This window comes from Hyla sarda, chromosome 8 (assembly GCF_029499605.1).
Source record: "Hyla sarda isolate aHylSar1 chromosome 8, aHylSar1.hap1, whole genome shotgun sequence".
NCBI lineage: Eukaryota > Metazoa > Chordata > Amphibia > Anura > Hylidae > Hyla > Hyla sarda.
In genome coordinates, this window is record NC_079196.1 from 156265423 (window position 1) to 156279312 (window position 13890).

The following is a 13890-nucleotide window of genomic DNA, read 5'->3' on the forward strand; positions in this document are numbered from 1 at the left end:
TATGGGAGCTTTGCTGTTTTATGCAATGGAAATTACGCAGTAGCTCACAGGGCATTGCCATTTATTTGTGCAACTCCCATCAGACCCAGATGTTCAGTGCCTGACAATCTGCTGGCTGTAAACAGACTGGACATACAGGCAGCCATATTTCTTTGTGGGAAAACTTGTTTAAAGAGGTTGTCCCATCTCCTTTCTTCTTTACTGACTCCTCCAACCTTTTTATGCAAATTGCTTAACTTTCCAGACACTTTGGTCAGGGACTTGACATTAGCTGATCTTATTTGATATTATCTGATATGTAATAAGATATAAAAGGTAGAATGCTTCTTTTTTTGCATAGTTCACTAAGCCTTATTAGTAACTTGTTTCCTTTTTTGCCGAATGTGATTTTTAGGTAAGACCATTGCAATTGGAAAGGTCTTGAAACTGGTTCCAGAAAAGGATTAAGCTTTCCTCTTCACCCTGCACAATACTGTGAGGATATTGACTCTACGGAAGCCTACTTCACATCGCCTTCTTATTTTCAGCCCATTGACAAACTCTATCCCCTTTTAAACAAAAAAAAGCAGAAAACAACAAGTCCACATAGACAGCTTTCTCATATTGAGAGCTCTGCTATGCCACTGTTGAATTCCCTCCCTCAACATTTTATTTTATTCCCTATTAAATTCTGCAACCTTTGGAAAGATTTGGCAATAGCTTCATAAGTGATGTGGAAAAAAAAATTGCCTACAAGAACATAAGATTTTTTTTAATTAAATACATGCAATACTACCCTGTTATGTCCAGTACATAAACACCGTAATTCTAAGCAAACTCGGAGTATGTAAGCACATGTTACAGAGAAAACTACCGTGTTAATAAAATCAGTTTAAAACCTTTTTTTTTGTATTTGAATTGCTTTTGAATGCTTTCATTTTTTTTACCTGAATGTAACACCTGCTGCATTAATTTTTAAAATTTCCAAGTATTTTATTATACTATTGGCTTAGAATTTTTTTTCCATATCCGTGAAGTCAGTGGCCCATCAAGTCATCAGCAATTTCGAAAAGCACCCAGCTCTAAGAAACCAAACTGCTCTTTAACTGAAGGTGATATTTAAGCAAACTTGACACTGCTTTAATTGTAACAGTTTTGATGGTAGACGATCTGACTGTAACTTTGTTCTGTATGTATTGAAAACATAAGTGGAAATAGCTCCGGGTAATCTATTAATTCTGGAATTTTAAGGGAGTGAATGGCTTTTTAAAAAAAAATTCAGATTTCAGATTTACAAGGAAAACCTAGGTAGCTCTCTCCCCCCCCCCCCCCCCCTCCTCCTTTTAAAAGTTTATTTTTAATTACTACCTGGGAAGAGTTAATTTCTCAGTTTAGGTTCAGTCTTTGTGTTGTATAATATAAAGGCTTGAATTCTCCTTGCTGCTTAAAGTGTCTGAGATAAGCAGAGAACTATCACTGCTGAGCTCATACAAGTTTGCACATATTATTCCTTTTGGATATGGAAGATGGGTAGAGTCCTGCAACCTGTAAACATTGCATATCAAGAGTTCAGCTTGAGTCTAGAACTGAAAAAGTTAGAGAAGTCTCTGGTTATTAGTAGGTGACGCAATAGAAATTTCTTAAATTACAACGATCCTCAGGATACGAAGAGCAATAGTGTAGCTATTTCCAGCTCCAAGAGTCTTACAAGGGGCCAACAGTAAAGACAGTTATGATTTTGCTTTATTAGACAACTTTTTGTTTTTTGTTAGGTTTTTTTGACTTCTGATTATGTTTTGGCATAACTGTAAGATGTATTCAGATGTAAAAATTCTGAACTCCCAGAATCCTTCGTAGTCAACAAATTGGATTGCCAGATTGAAAATAAAAAAAGTGAAGATTGCTAAACCCTTTGTTTCTTTTGTATCTGTGGATTTTTCATTCATTTCACAAATGAGGCTACATTGTACGACCAGAGAAAGCTATTGTCCTTCCGTTTCAAATAATTACTCTTGTAGCTGCCGTAATGCATGAAATGGAAATAAATTTTATGTCAGCAAAGATGTGGACTTAGTGTTTACTTCAGGTTAATTTTATTTATATATGCATTGATAAGGGATGTTTCCGCAGTATCTCTCTACACATATATTCCCACACAATTTATTATAAGGTTTTTTGACTCATGTGGTAATTATAGTAAAGGGAAATACTGATCAGGATGTTGCAGCAAATGTTAAAAGTTCTGTATACGGTGGTCTCCCGACTTGCAATGCCCTTTATCATACAGTGAATTCAACTTGTGATGACCTGTGACATGCCATCGTAAGTTGAACACTGCCTTAGCTTATGATGCCTCTAGGCATCAGCCATCCCTGGCGGGACTGCTCTGTGCAGCAGCCCTATGCTGCACATGCTGACTTCTAGCACTGCCTTGTGGCTGTAAAGAAGAAAGTTGGAAGCCCAGCTAGAAGTTATTCCAGCAGCAATATGGATTTGCAATGCTCCATACTGAATTTGAACCTCTGCCGTGCTGTCAGATTTCCTTCCCCTACTGTGCTGTAAGCATGGCACACTTGCACTTCTTCCAGATGGCTGGTTCTGACATTAACACTATGGAATCCAATGTGGAGATGAGTTTGTTGTCAGGGGTCCAGCTCTCTACACATGCGCTGGTGCTGAGCTGTATGCCTTAAGAGTTGTGAAGCACAGTGCTAGTGGATGCAAATAGCAGGCATGGAGTAAAAAAAACACACACAGCAGCTTCAGGCCAAGGGCTGTGAGTGCTTGGAGAGAGACAAGTGATGCCTAGAAAATAGTGCAGTAGTCTCAAAACTACATCTCCCAAATGACTCAGAACTGTTGTTGCAGGGAGTTGTAGTTTTGCAACAACTGGATGTCCACAGTTTAAAGGCGTGGTCCCCTATCCGGGGGTGAATAGAAAGGTGGAGCGGATGATCCGATCACAAAAAAGTGGAACATCTGAAGGAGCGCAGACCTCTAAGGGTTAGCTTAAAATTAATGGTTTATTATAAAAGATGCAACGCAACATAAAAACAGCGTTTCCAGCCCGTACCGGGCTCTTCCTCAGGCAGTAATGGGAACAGATAGTTACACGTATACATTTAAAACAAACTTGTGTTTTACTTCCGGGTCCGGTATCAAAAAACCGGAACCGCATCAGAAGATCCAAAGTAAGAGATGACACTGATGAATATTAATAAGATACAATAAAATTAGAGGGAGAACATTGCTACACATGTGGCTATGCTGGGAGAGATGTGTATGGATGAAATTTCAAACATTACTGGTGTTGTTTAAGAAACCGGTGGCGCAGGCGCAAATGGTATTGGTCTTCTGAGCGGCTGACGGTCTGATGTGAGAGATCGTAATTGACGCATGCGCAACAGTGTAAGTGAAGAACCTGGAGGCTGGACTCGTATGGTACTTCTATGTCGGTAAGGACAGTTGGCAGGTTTCATCCAATTACTACTTTTACCTCATTTAACCCATGGGGGGGCAATGTACGAAGTGTGAACATCCAAAATATTTTTTCAGTTTCTTCAGCTGTTCAAAGCGATTGTTAGCCGTTTTGGGTACAGAGTCAATAGGTTTAATAGTGATGGCAGGATCTAGTCCTGGGTGTGAAATAGTGGTATGTTTAGATAATCCGTGTAAGAGAAATTGTCTTTTCATGTTTAGCCTGTGCTGATTTAGTCTCAGATGAAGGGGTCTGGTGGTCCGACCTATATATTGGAGTGAGCAACGGGTACATTCTATCAGATAGATGACGTAATCTGTGGTGCAGTTGTGGTGATGTTTGATCGGGAATGTGTCACCCGTAGTGGTAGATTTGAAGGTAGTATGACCATAGCATATTTGGGTGCAGCATAGGCATCTTGATTTAAAGCACTTATAGCTTCCCTTCTTCTGTGATATTCCAGGGACGGTTTGGTTCTTGATATGCTGTCTGACCTGGCTTGGTCAGGGGGTGAGGCGCTCTGCAACCCCTGCGAACCCCCCCCCCCACTTCCATTTATCTCTATGGGAGAACAGTTTGGCTATCTTTGGCTCTCCTATAGATATATATGGAGGGGGCGTGGCTGTCCCCGCTTCGGGCAGAGGATGTGATGTCCCGATCCGAGGCTCCATACAGGAGATTGCGTGGAGCCCCAGCAATCTCAAACTCCCCTATTCTGTGGATAGGGGATAATTATTTTTATTTTTTTTGCATGAGACTACACCTTTTAATGACCACTGCACTAAGGACTCCAGAAACAGCCTGTGCCAGGTTGCATCATGTGTGGTTGCTCTCAGGAAGAAATTGTGGGACTCTGCAGTGCCCCTTATCAGCGATGAAGGAAGTTGGAGGATTGTGTGCTAGATTAGATCCCAGGCGGCGGCAGCATGGTCGTCAAGATGGTGGTGTGTCATCACTTAGGCCCTAATGTAGATCAGTCCATGATTACATAGACCTGCAGATACCATTTATTGCAGGCTTTTGTAGATTGATTGCTGGTTCATGTCACATCTATTACCTATCTTACTTCATTTATCTATTTCAGTTTGACATCTCGGGGACTTAAGAACCAATTACTAGTTTTCCACAGAGTTAAGGGGAAGTTTTATCAAAACCTGTATAGGGTAGAGAGGTGCAGTTGTCCATAGGAACCAATTAGACTGCTTCATTTTTGAAGGCCTTTTTAAAAATGACAGAAGCAATCTAGTTACTATGGGTAACTGCACCACTCCCTATAGTTTAATAAATCCCCCCCCCCCCCCCATGGTTTCAACATACAATGGTCGTCCTGGCTCTCACCATATGCTTGTGAATTCTCTTTAACTATGTATTATAGGGAACCAGTCAAAGTTTTACACTATATTACGAGTGGTGACACAGAGCTTTATATTATGTGTCCTACAATGCCTGGATGTCTGGTACATCTAAAAATGTGGAGAAAACAACTTTGATAAATGTCACGTGCTGTATGTAAATGAGGCTGAAGTAGTCAGTTGGACATGCGGTTGTTGAAAGTCATGGACAGACATATATCAACTGATGTACCCAAATTTTTTCGTATAAAAATGTTGCAAAAATTTCGCAATCGTGCCATCATGTTTTTTCGTGCAACAATCTGCCTAGAGAGTGAGAAAAGCATATTTATTCAAATCGGCATACATAAGCGGGTTTTAAATTTTGACTTGCCATAGTCAGAAATTTATTAACCGCGACATTCGCAAAAAAGTCGCTAAGGCTTGAAAAACCTACTAAATATACTCCAGCCGAACCTTGGCTTTGGAAAAAGCCATACGTAGTCATTATTGCTACTACTTTGTTAGAATTTATTAACGCCATTCGACAATATAGTAAATTTGTCACATAAGCAGAATGGAAGTAAAAAATAAATAAATTAAATAAAGCAAGCTTACCTAAGCAAACTTTCATAAATGCCGCTCATGGGCCCCTGTGCTGTAATCACACCTATTCAGGGTAAATAAATCCTATCTAGGTATGAATGTGCAGCTCAGTCAGGGCCCGGTGTAATTGCTCACAGCTGGGCTGTCAGTCATGTCTGGATAGGCGTGATTATAGCCTGAGGTGACTACTTCAGCAAGCCACATGTACATAGTGCGTGTGACATTTTTAGAAGTTTTCTCCACATTTATAGATATGCCAGCAGGCATGGTATGACACATTAACCTCTATTACTTGTTGTCACTCTTTATATAGGGTAAAACTTAGTGATTGGTTTAACTGGTAAAATAGTTAAATGGGCACGGTTATGAAGTACAAAAATTGATATGTTGTACTACTTAAGTACTACAACATATCTCTAATATACTTTTAATTAAAAAAAGTGATTTTAAACAAGTTTAAAATCACTTTTAAATTCGGCCACTAGGGGTCGCCCTCCTAGTGGCCGAATGCATTCAGCAGTGACGTCACCACTGAATTTCGACTCATTTCAGCCTGGCAATGAGTCGAAATTCAGGCACTGCTGTGCTCGCTCCCGCCTGTCAATCAAACAGGCGAGAGCGAGCACGCTGATAGCTGGGGCTGCGCGCATTGGCCAGCAACACTGGCCAGCAACACTGGCCTTGTGCACGGCCCCACCCGCCCCCGTTACCCTGTCCGGAGGCAGCGCGAGCACTCATTGCTGCGCTGATCCTCCGGATGGGTAAGTCTGATCTGAGGTCTTATATTAGCCGGCAGTAATATCGTGCACGGCAGGCCGGCGTTGCTCCTCTACTCCTCCTCCCTGGATAGCACATGCACAGCTAAACAGGGAGGAGGAGACTCCAGAGCTGCCTGCCGTGCTATTGGCAGATTATCTATGCGCGCTCCTGACAGGAGTGCTGCATAGACGATCTGAGGGCGGAAGCAAGCGCCCGGCAAGGCATCAGTGACGTCGTGCCTGCTGGGAAGCGCTGCTTCCTGCCCTGCTTGATAGAGCAGATTTAGAAGCACTAAATCTGCTCTATTAAAGCGATTCAAAAAATTTTAAGCCAGGTAGGGGGTTAGGGCTAGATTACTAATAGGTAGGGACATATTAGATTACATATAACTTGGTGGGAGCTACACTTTAAAGGAAACCTATCAGATCGCTGCTTTCATTTTCACAGGTCTCTTCAAAAATTAGAAGAAATCTGGTTGCCATGGGTGACTGCACCACTCTTCCTTTATGGTGACAGAAAATATAGATTTTATAAAGGAGGCTTGTATGAAATGCATATTCTTTCTTTATTATGCCCAATAGCAGAAAAAAAATGCAAATACAAATATAACATAAAGAAGAAAAAAAGGGAACATGATCACCTAGCAACTGGATGTAACTCCCCCAAATCTCCACCAATCATGTCCATGCTAGTCTCAATATTAACCGGCTACGCCTCCTTTCTTTATGCCGATCTGTAACCAGAACAGCATGCAGAGGAACGAACTTCCAGAACCATATAATCAAACAACCAACAACCGTCTCTGAACTTGACGTCGAACCACCAGAACGAAGAACTGCAAAGTGGACCAAGGCCCCTCAACCAGGAGCTAAGGAACCAGATGAATCAACTAATTGCAATCCAGAGGTCCACCGACTCATCAATATCCTGCAAAAGAAAACACAATACATAACAGGGAGTGATAATACTCGCCTCCTGTCTTTATAAAATCTATATTTTCTGTCGCCATTCTAGAAAAATCCTAAATTTTATAGCAGACAGGAGGCTTGTATCAAATGAAAGTTTAAAGCATACAGTAAAATACATAACCTGAAATGAAAAACAGTCATTATAAAACAAACATAGATACATGATTCTCAGTTCTAAAGTAGAACGTTCTAAATGTCTCATGACGACCTGTCAGCCGCCTTCAAAATATCGAAAGCGAACCTCTTGTCTGAATCATTTAAATAGACATGGCGCTCCCAGTAGAGTGCGCCTTAAAAATGGAGACATCAATCCCAGCTAACGACATAAACTTTGGCACGTTGGGTGCGGCAGACTCAGATGAAACTGGTAAATGCGATAAGCAAAAACAAATAAGCTGAGAAAACCGAGAGGACCGTAACAAAACCGTTTTTCTGCTTGTAAGATTTCAGGCAGCGCACCACACATAATTTTGGGTGAGATGGAAAGATCGGATTAAAAAATCGCACAAAAGTGTGTTTTTGTGCGCCGAACAATAGAAAATGTAACTCCCTGCGGAGTATATTGTCTCCGTGAGATGTCCAGAGTGTGTACATTAGAAACGCGTTTAATGAAAACCCGACACAGTAACATCGTCATTTTGTAGGATAACAATTTAAGACTCAAAATGTAATTGTCCTCCCATGTAGCGAACATGCGAAGAATGAGAGAAACATCCCATGTGGCCTGATACCAAGGAGCCGGCGGCCTTGTAAGCTGTATACCCTTCAAAAGACTACAAATGAGAGGATGCTGGCCTACTGCAAAACTGTCGACCGGTATATGATGTGCCGAAATGGCCGATCTATACACATTAATAGTCCTATACGCCTTACCGGAATCAAAAAGCTCAGATAAAAAATTCACAACGTCAGAAGGGATGTAACTCCGAGGTTGGTCCTAGAAGGATCATGGGGAAACTTAGGGCAGAGCCTCGGGAAATCTATGGTCATCCCCAGGATCTGAGGAAACCACGATTGAGTCGCCCACCACCGGGTAATCAACACTAGAGTCGACTTCTGGTTCTCCGCCTGCAATAACTCCCTGGGAATCATTGCAAATGGCGAACAGCGTCTCCTGAGGCCAATGTTGAAGGAACGCATCCGTCGCCATGGCCTTCGGATCCGGCCTCCAACTGAAGAAAATGGGCAACTGATGGTTGAGACGAGAGGCAAACAAATCAAGACAAAGGGGACCCCATAACGATTGAATTGCCTGAAAGACTGCAGGATCTAGAGTCCAATCGCTGCAATCCGTCAGATACCGGGAGTTCAAGTCCGCAATTGAGTTAGAAATCCCTGGCAAGTATTTGCCTTCAGAATTATGTTCTTTTGAAGACAAAAGTGCCAAAATTCTGTCGCGAGGTCCGCTTATACTTTCGACTGCGTTTCCCCCGAGGTGATTGATATATTGCTATCATAAAATAAAGTTCAGACTGGCACTACTAATAATCTGATGCAATAGCATCTAAGTGAGAAGCTGAGATGGATCGATCCCGCTGCAGGGAGCGGTCTGGTGGTGCACAAGTGTGTATACAGTTCCCTATCAGGTGAGAATAAAAGTATGCAAAAAAACTTGGCGACTCACCACTGCTGCTTGAAGACTTTATTGCAAGAAGTCACTGCCTATCACCGGTGGAAGGCAGGAAAGGGTGAAGGGGAGGCGGGGGGTACCCAACGTGGGACAGCGCGGTTTCGTGCTGAACTGGCACTTCTTCAAGCCACTCAGGTGCACGTTCAAGTGAGTACTGCTCTTAAGCAGGTGAGCAGCACTACCAGGTCATGAATGGGGCGGGTTCATAGGAGCCAGCATACATACAATACAGACTGAACAGTAAATGAATGAGTTAAATAAACATCACAAAAGATATACAGATATGAATGAATACATCTAGAAGTGTCAGTATTTATAAAAAGACACTTAAATCGTGTCTGTCATTGAGACCAGCCGGTCACAAGGCATTAAGCTTCATAATCTATCTGGATTCCTTTTGAAGTAGAGTACGGTGTCTATCACCTCCTCGCTTAGGGATTTTTACTACTTCTAATCCGGCAAATTTGATGCACCGACCATTGCCTCCATGGACTTCTTTCACATGGGCAATTAATTTAGGAGCTCCCTTGCCAGTAGCTATGGAGCGTAAATGCTTCTGAATTCTTGTGAAGAGGCATCTCTTTGTTTTTCCAATATAAAAGAGTCCACAGGGGCATAGAAGTGCATGCACTACAAAGGTGGTCCGGCAGGTTATTAGATATGGAACATACTTTTCGTGACCGCCGATGTGTGTAACGCTGCTGTTGATGTTTAACGCACAGTATGAACAGTGTCCGCAAGGTTTGTTGCCTTTTGGGGGCCGTTTGAGTCAACCAATTTTCTTGGGTTTCCTTCACATTGTGGGTAACGGATTTCAGTTTAACTCCTAATGTTTTTTTTTTTTTTTCTATATGCAATAATGGGTTTGGATTTTGCTATGTCTTTCAGGTCAGGGTCAGATTGTAAAATAAACCGATTATTTGGGATGGCATTATGTACTGTGTGATTTAAATTGGAGAAGGAAAACATTAAACGTTTATTTTTCTGGGAAGATATATTCTTATTTTTAGAGCTCGTATTAGATAGGAGAGAACTGCGATTGATTTTATTGGCTTTATAATATGCTTTGTTAATAATTTTGTTCAGATAACCTCTGTTTACAAATCTCTGTTTTAAATCAATAGCTTGAGAGTGGTATGTGAGTTCTTCAGAATAATTGCGTTTAAGTCTTAAGAACTGGGAGTAGGAGATAGCATTTTTACATTGAGGTGGATGGGAACTGGAATAGTGTAGGAAGGCGTTTTTTTGCTATTTCTTTGCGATAGTTAGAAGTAATGATTTTATTATTGGAGATAGTGATCTGGATATCCAAGAATTCTAGGGAATTGCCTCCATAGTTATATGTGAAGAACATGTTCTCTTTGTTTGAATTGTTTAAATATCGAACAAAGTCGATAAAAGTATCGTCTGGACTTTCCCAAACAACCAAGAAAATTTTTGATATGTCGTACGAAAGGGTTAGCTTCAGAAAATATCCATCTCCTTTCAAATGATGCGAGGAACAGATTGGCATATGTGCAGGAGACCGGTGTGCCCATCGCAGTGTCTGTCTCCTGCCCATACTATCTGCCCTGGAACTGAAACAAATTGTGTGTAAGGATAAAACGTAATGAATCAGAAACAAAATTAATAAATTCAAGTGGTTTGTCCATGTTTGCCAGGATCTCTGCGACTGCTTGTACACCCGCATCATGAGGGATGAGGGTGTACAGGGTCTGTAATCTAGCAGATCGCAAAGTCAGACTTTTTTGGACACTCAATTCTCTGGAATCCTGCAAAGAAAGTGACAGAGCCCCACGAGGACTCAGAGTATAGACATTTCCCTCCCAATATTGGGACGATTCTGCGTTTCTAAATTAATGGGACGAAGCTCATATTGAACACACCAATAAACTGTTATCGTGTTTCTCTGAAAATAAGACTGGGTCTCATTTTAATTTTAGTCACAAAAAACACACTAGGGCTTATTTATTTACGTTACCGTATGTACATTGAACATGGCGGTTCCACGGTATTCACCCCCCCCCCCCCCATTATCATCATGTGATGGGTGCAGCTCTGCCCCCCAATGTCTGTTCCCCCCCCCCCCTCCGGTTTATCAGCCCAGCGCTGCACCCCACATCGGGGTACTAATCGTTTGTCACCCGCGAGTGTAGCTTCTCTCCCCCGCTGCCAAATAATTATCAGCCGCTGCGCTGTACTTTGTATTCCTGTGCCCGGGCTGCAGATATTAAAAAACAAACTTTAACTTACCTTCGTCCTCCGTTCCCCTGTTGCTAAGGCACCGGCCTCATGGTCCCTCCGCTGTTCTTGCTGCTTCCCGGTGTTGGGATGTCACAGAGCCTTCAGCCTATCACCGGCCGCAGCGATGTCCCACCTCGGCCGATGATAGGCTGAGCCGACTGTCATGTAAGAAGCTGGCGGGCTTTTTACATCACAGTGGGCTCAGCCTATCATCGGCCGAGGCGGGACATCGCTGCGGCCGGTGATAGGCTGAAGGCTCTGTGAGGTTCCCATCCCCAGGACCGCAGCGATAACAGCGGAGGACAGTGAGGCCGGTTCCTTAGCAACGGGGAAACGGAGGACAAAGGTAAGTTAAAGTTTGTTTTTTAATATTTGCAGCCCGGGCATTGTCTAGGTCAGTGGTCTTCAACCTGCGGACCTCCAGATGTTGCAAACATTTGCAACATCTGGAGGTCCGCTGGTTGGAGACCACTGGTCTAGGTCTTATATTGCATCCCACCCAGATAATCCAGCTAGGGCCTATTTTCGGGGTAGGGTGTATTTTCGGGGAAACACGGTAGATTGTTCTCAACAAAAGCAAACAGGAATATAAGAAAGTAGTGGACGAACTATGCAAAGTCAAGACTGTCTTTAAGACCAGAGTGTCAGCTACCCATTTTGATTGACAGTTTTAACAATAAATTGGAGAAGAGAGTGCAAGTAGTCCAAGCCGAAGTCAGAAGAAGAAAAGGGACAAATTTGTTTGCGACAAGCTTGACTATGATCATGGCTTTATTTTCACTTGGAACTTTAAAAAAACAACCAAGAACAATAGAGGATTTTCCAGGAACCATAGAAGACCAATACCGGATTTTTGGACAACCGAATCCAGCCAATCTGGTGATGCTAGTCCGAAAACATCATACACGGCTAATACACAAACATCCGATAATCCGTCCCCTTTAGAAAAAATTAGGAGAGGGAGATGGAACAAGAAGAGAACCTCAGAGGGGTCCATACAGAAAACAAAAGACAGACACGTGGAGAGACCAATAGACTGTTCTAATGTGGTTAATATTTCTGGTGTCCCACTATCGTCTGATTGCATATCCCTCCTTTCCAAGGGTCTCAGAAGATGCTTTTGACCCTGTGCAGTTTGAGATTGACCTTTATAAAGGAATACGTAAAATGAATTTACATACATTTTTCAAGCATTCTAAACCTGCCAATGTATCATCTGTTTTATCAGCAGAAGTCCCAGTCTCTATGGGCCCTTTAGGGTTTAACCCAGTACACAATGTTAGTGAAGCAGACAGACAGGTTATTCTTGATTTACAAGAGTTAACATACATACATATCGACCCAATCGATTCGCCAAGGGCCGAGGTTGTGCCATTTAGAGGGGGCACTGCTTCTAGGTTCGTTCCTCCCGTTCTCCTGGGAAGTCCTTTGGACTTGTTCGAGAGAACGGTTTTGAAGGACGTTAAATCCTTGATTTACCCCACTATCTCTGACAAGCTGTTGAAAAGCGAACAAAAAGCTCTGCATTGGTTATCTAAAAGATCAGATTTACAAATATGCAGAGAAGACTAGGGGGGTGCAACAGTTGTTATGCTGCATTCACATTACCAAGAAGCAGCTCTCAGACAGCTAGGTAACAAAGCAGTTTATACACCGCTATCTACTAATCCCACACACAACACCATATCTCATCTCCGTTCATTACTTCATAAACATACAAATACTGGTATTATATCAAGAAAAACAGCAGAAAAACAGCAGAAAAACTTCTACCTGAGTTTCCTAAATTCCCTACCTGGTATTGTCTGCCGAAAATTCACAAGTCGCGGAGCCGACCCCCCGGCAGGCCCATTGTCGCTGGGATCGGCTCTGCAACCGAAGCTCTTTTGAAATACATTTAATGGTTACTAAACCCTATCCTGGCCCATACACCCACCTATATCAAAGACACTAGACAGTCTCCAAGACTTTCATTGGCAGGATACCTATAGTCTTGCTTCTATCGATGTCGAGTCCCTGTACACCCACATCCCTCATGATGCCGGTGTACAGGCAGTCACCGAGATCCTGGCAGACACGGACAAACCACTTGAATTTATAAATATTGTTTCTGATTCATTACGTTTTATCCTTACACACAATTCGTTTCAGTTCGAGGGCAGATGTATCGGCAGGAGAATGGCACTGCGATACGCACGCCGGTCTCCTGCACGTATGCTGTTATATCTGTTCCTCGCATCATTTGAAAGGAGATGGATATTTTCTGAAGCTAACCCTTTCGTACGACATATCAACATTTTTCTTTATGTCGACGACATATTGGTTGTTTGGGAAGATCCAGAAGATACTTTTATCGACTTTGTTTGATATTTAAAGAATTCAAATAAAGAGAATATGTTGTTCACATATAACTATGGAGGCAATTCCCTAGAATTCTTGGATATCCAGATCACTATCTCCAATAATAAAATCATTAATTCTAACTATTGCAAAGAAACAGCAAAAAAACGCCCTCCCACACTATTCCAGTTCCCATCCATTTCAATGTAAAAATGCTATCCCCTACTCCCAGTTCTTAAGACTAAAACGCAATAATTCTGAAGAACTCACATACCACTCTCAAGCTATTGATTTAAAATAGAGATTTTCAAACAAAGGTTATCTGAAGAAAATTATTAACAAAGCATATTGTAAAGCCAATAAAATCAATCGCAGTTCCCTCCTATCTAATACAAGCTCTAAAAATAACAATAAATCTTCCCAGAAAAATAAACGTTTCATGTTTTCCTTCTCCAATTCCAATTTAAATCACACAGTACGTAATGCCATCCTAAATAATTGGTTTATTTTTTAATCTGACCCTAACTTGAAAGACATAGCAAAATCCAAACCCAT

The 13890-nt window shown here is 41.9% G+C and overlaps 1 protein-coding gene and 1 long non-coding RNA gene across 3 annotated transcripts in view; one reads left to right on the plus strand and one right to left on the minus strand.

The window, feature by feature from the left end:
- Positions 1-2040, plus strand: part of GSPT1 (G1 to S phase transition 1) — a 76202-nt gene extending 74162 nt beyond the window's left edge. For both annotated transcript variants that reach the window (XM_056534832.1, XM_056534831.1), the window contains exon 15: positions 395-2040. In XM_056534832.1, the coding sequence (XP_056390807.1) occupies positions 395-447 (53 nt within the window). In that variant the 3' untranslated portion in view covers positions 448-2040. The remainder of the gene's footprint in view (positions 1-394) is intronic.
- LOC130284466 (uncharacterized) overlaps positions 1-13890 on the minus strand; it is a 118110-nt gene that overhangs the window by 12550 nt on the left and 91670 nt on the right. The gene's annotated exons all lie outside the window — the stretch shown is intronic.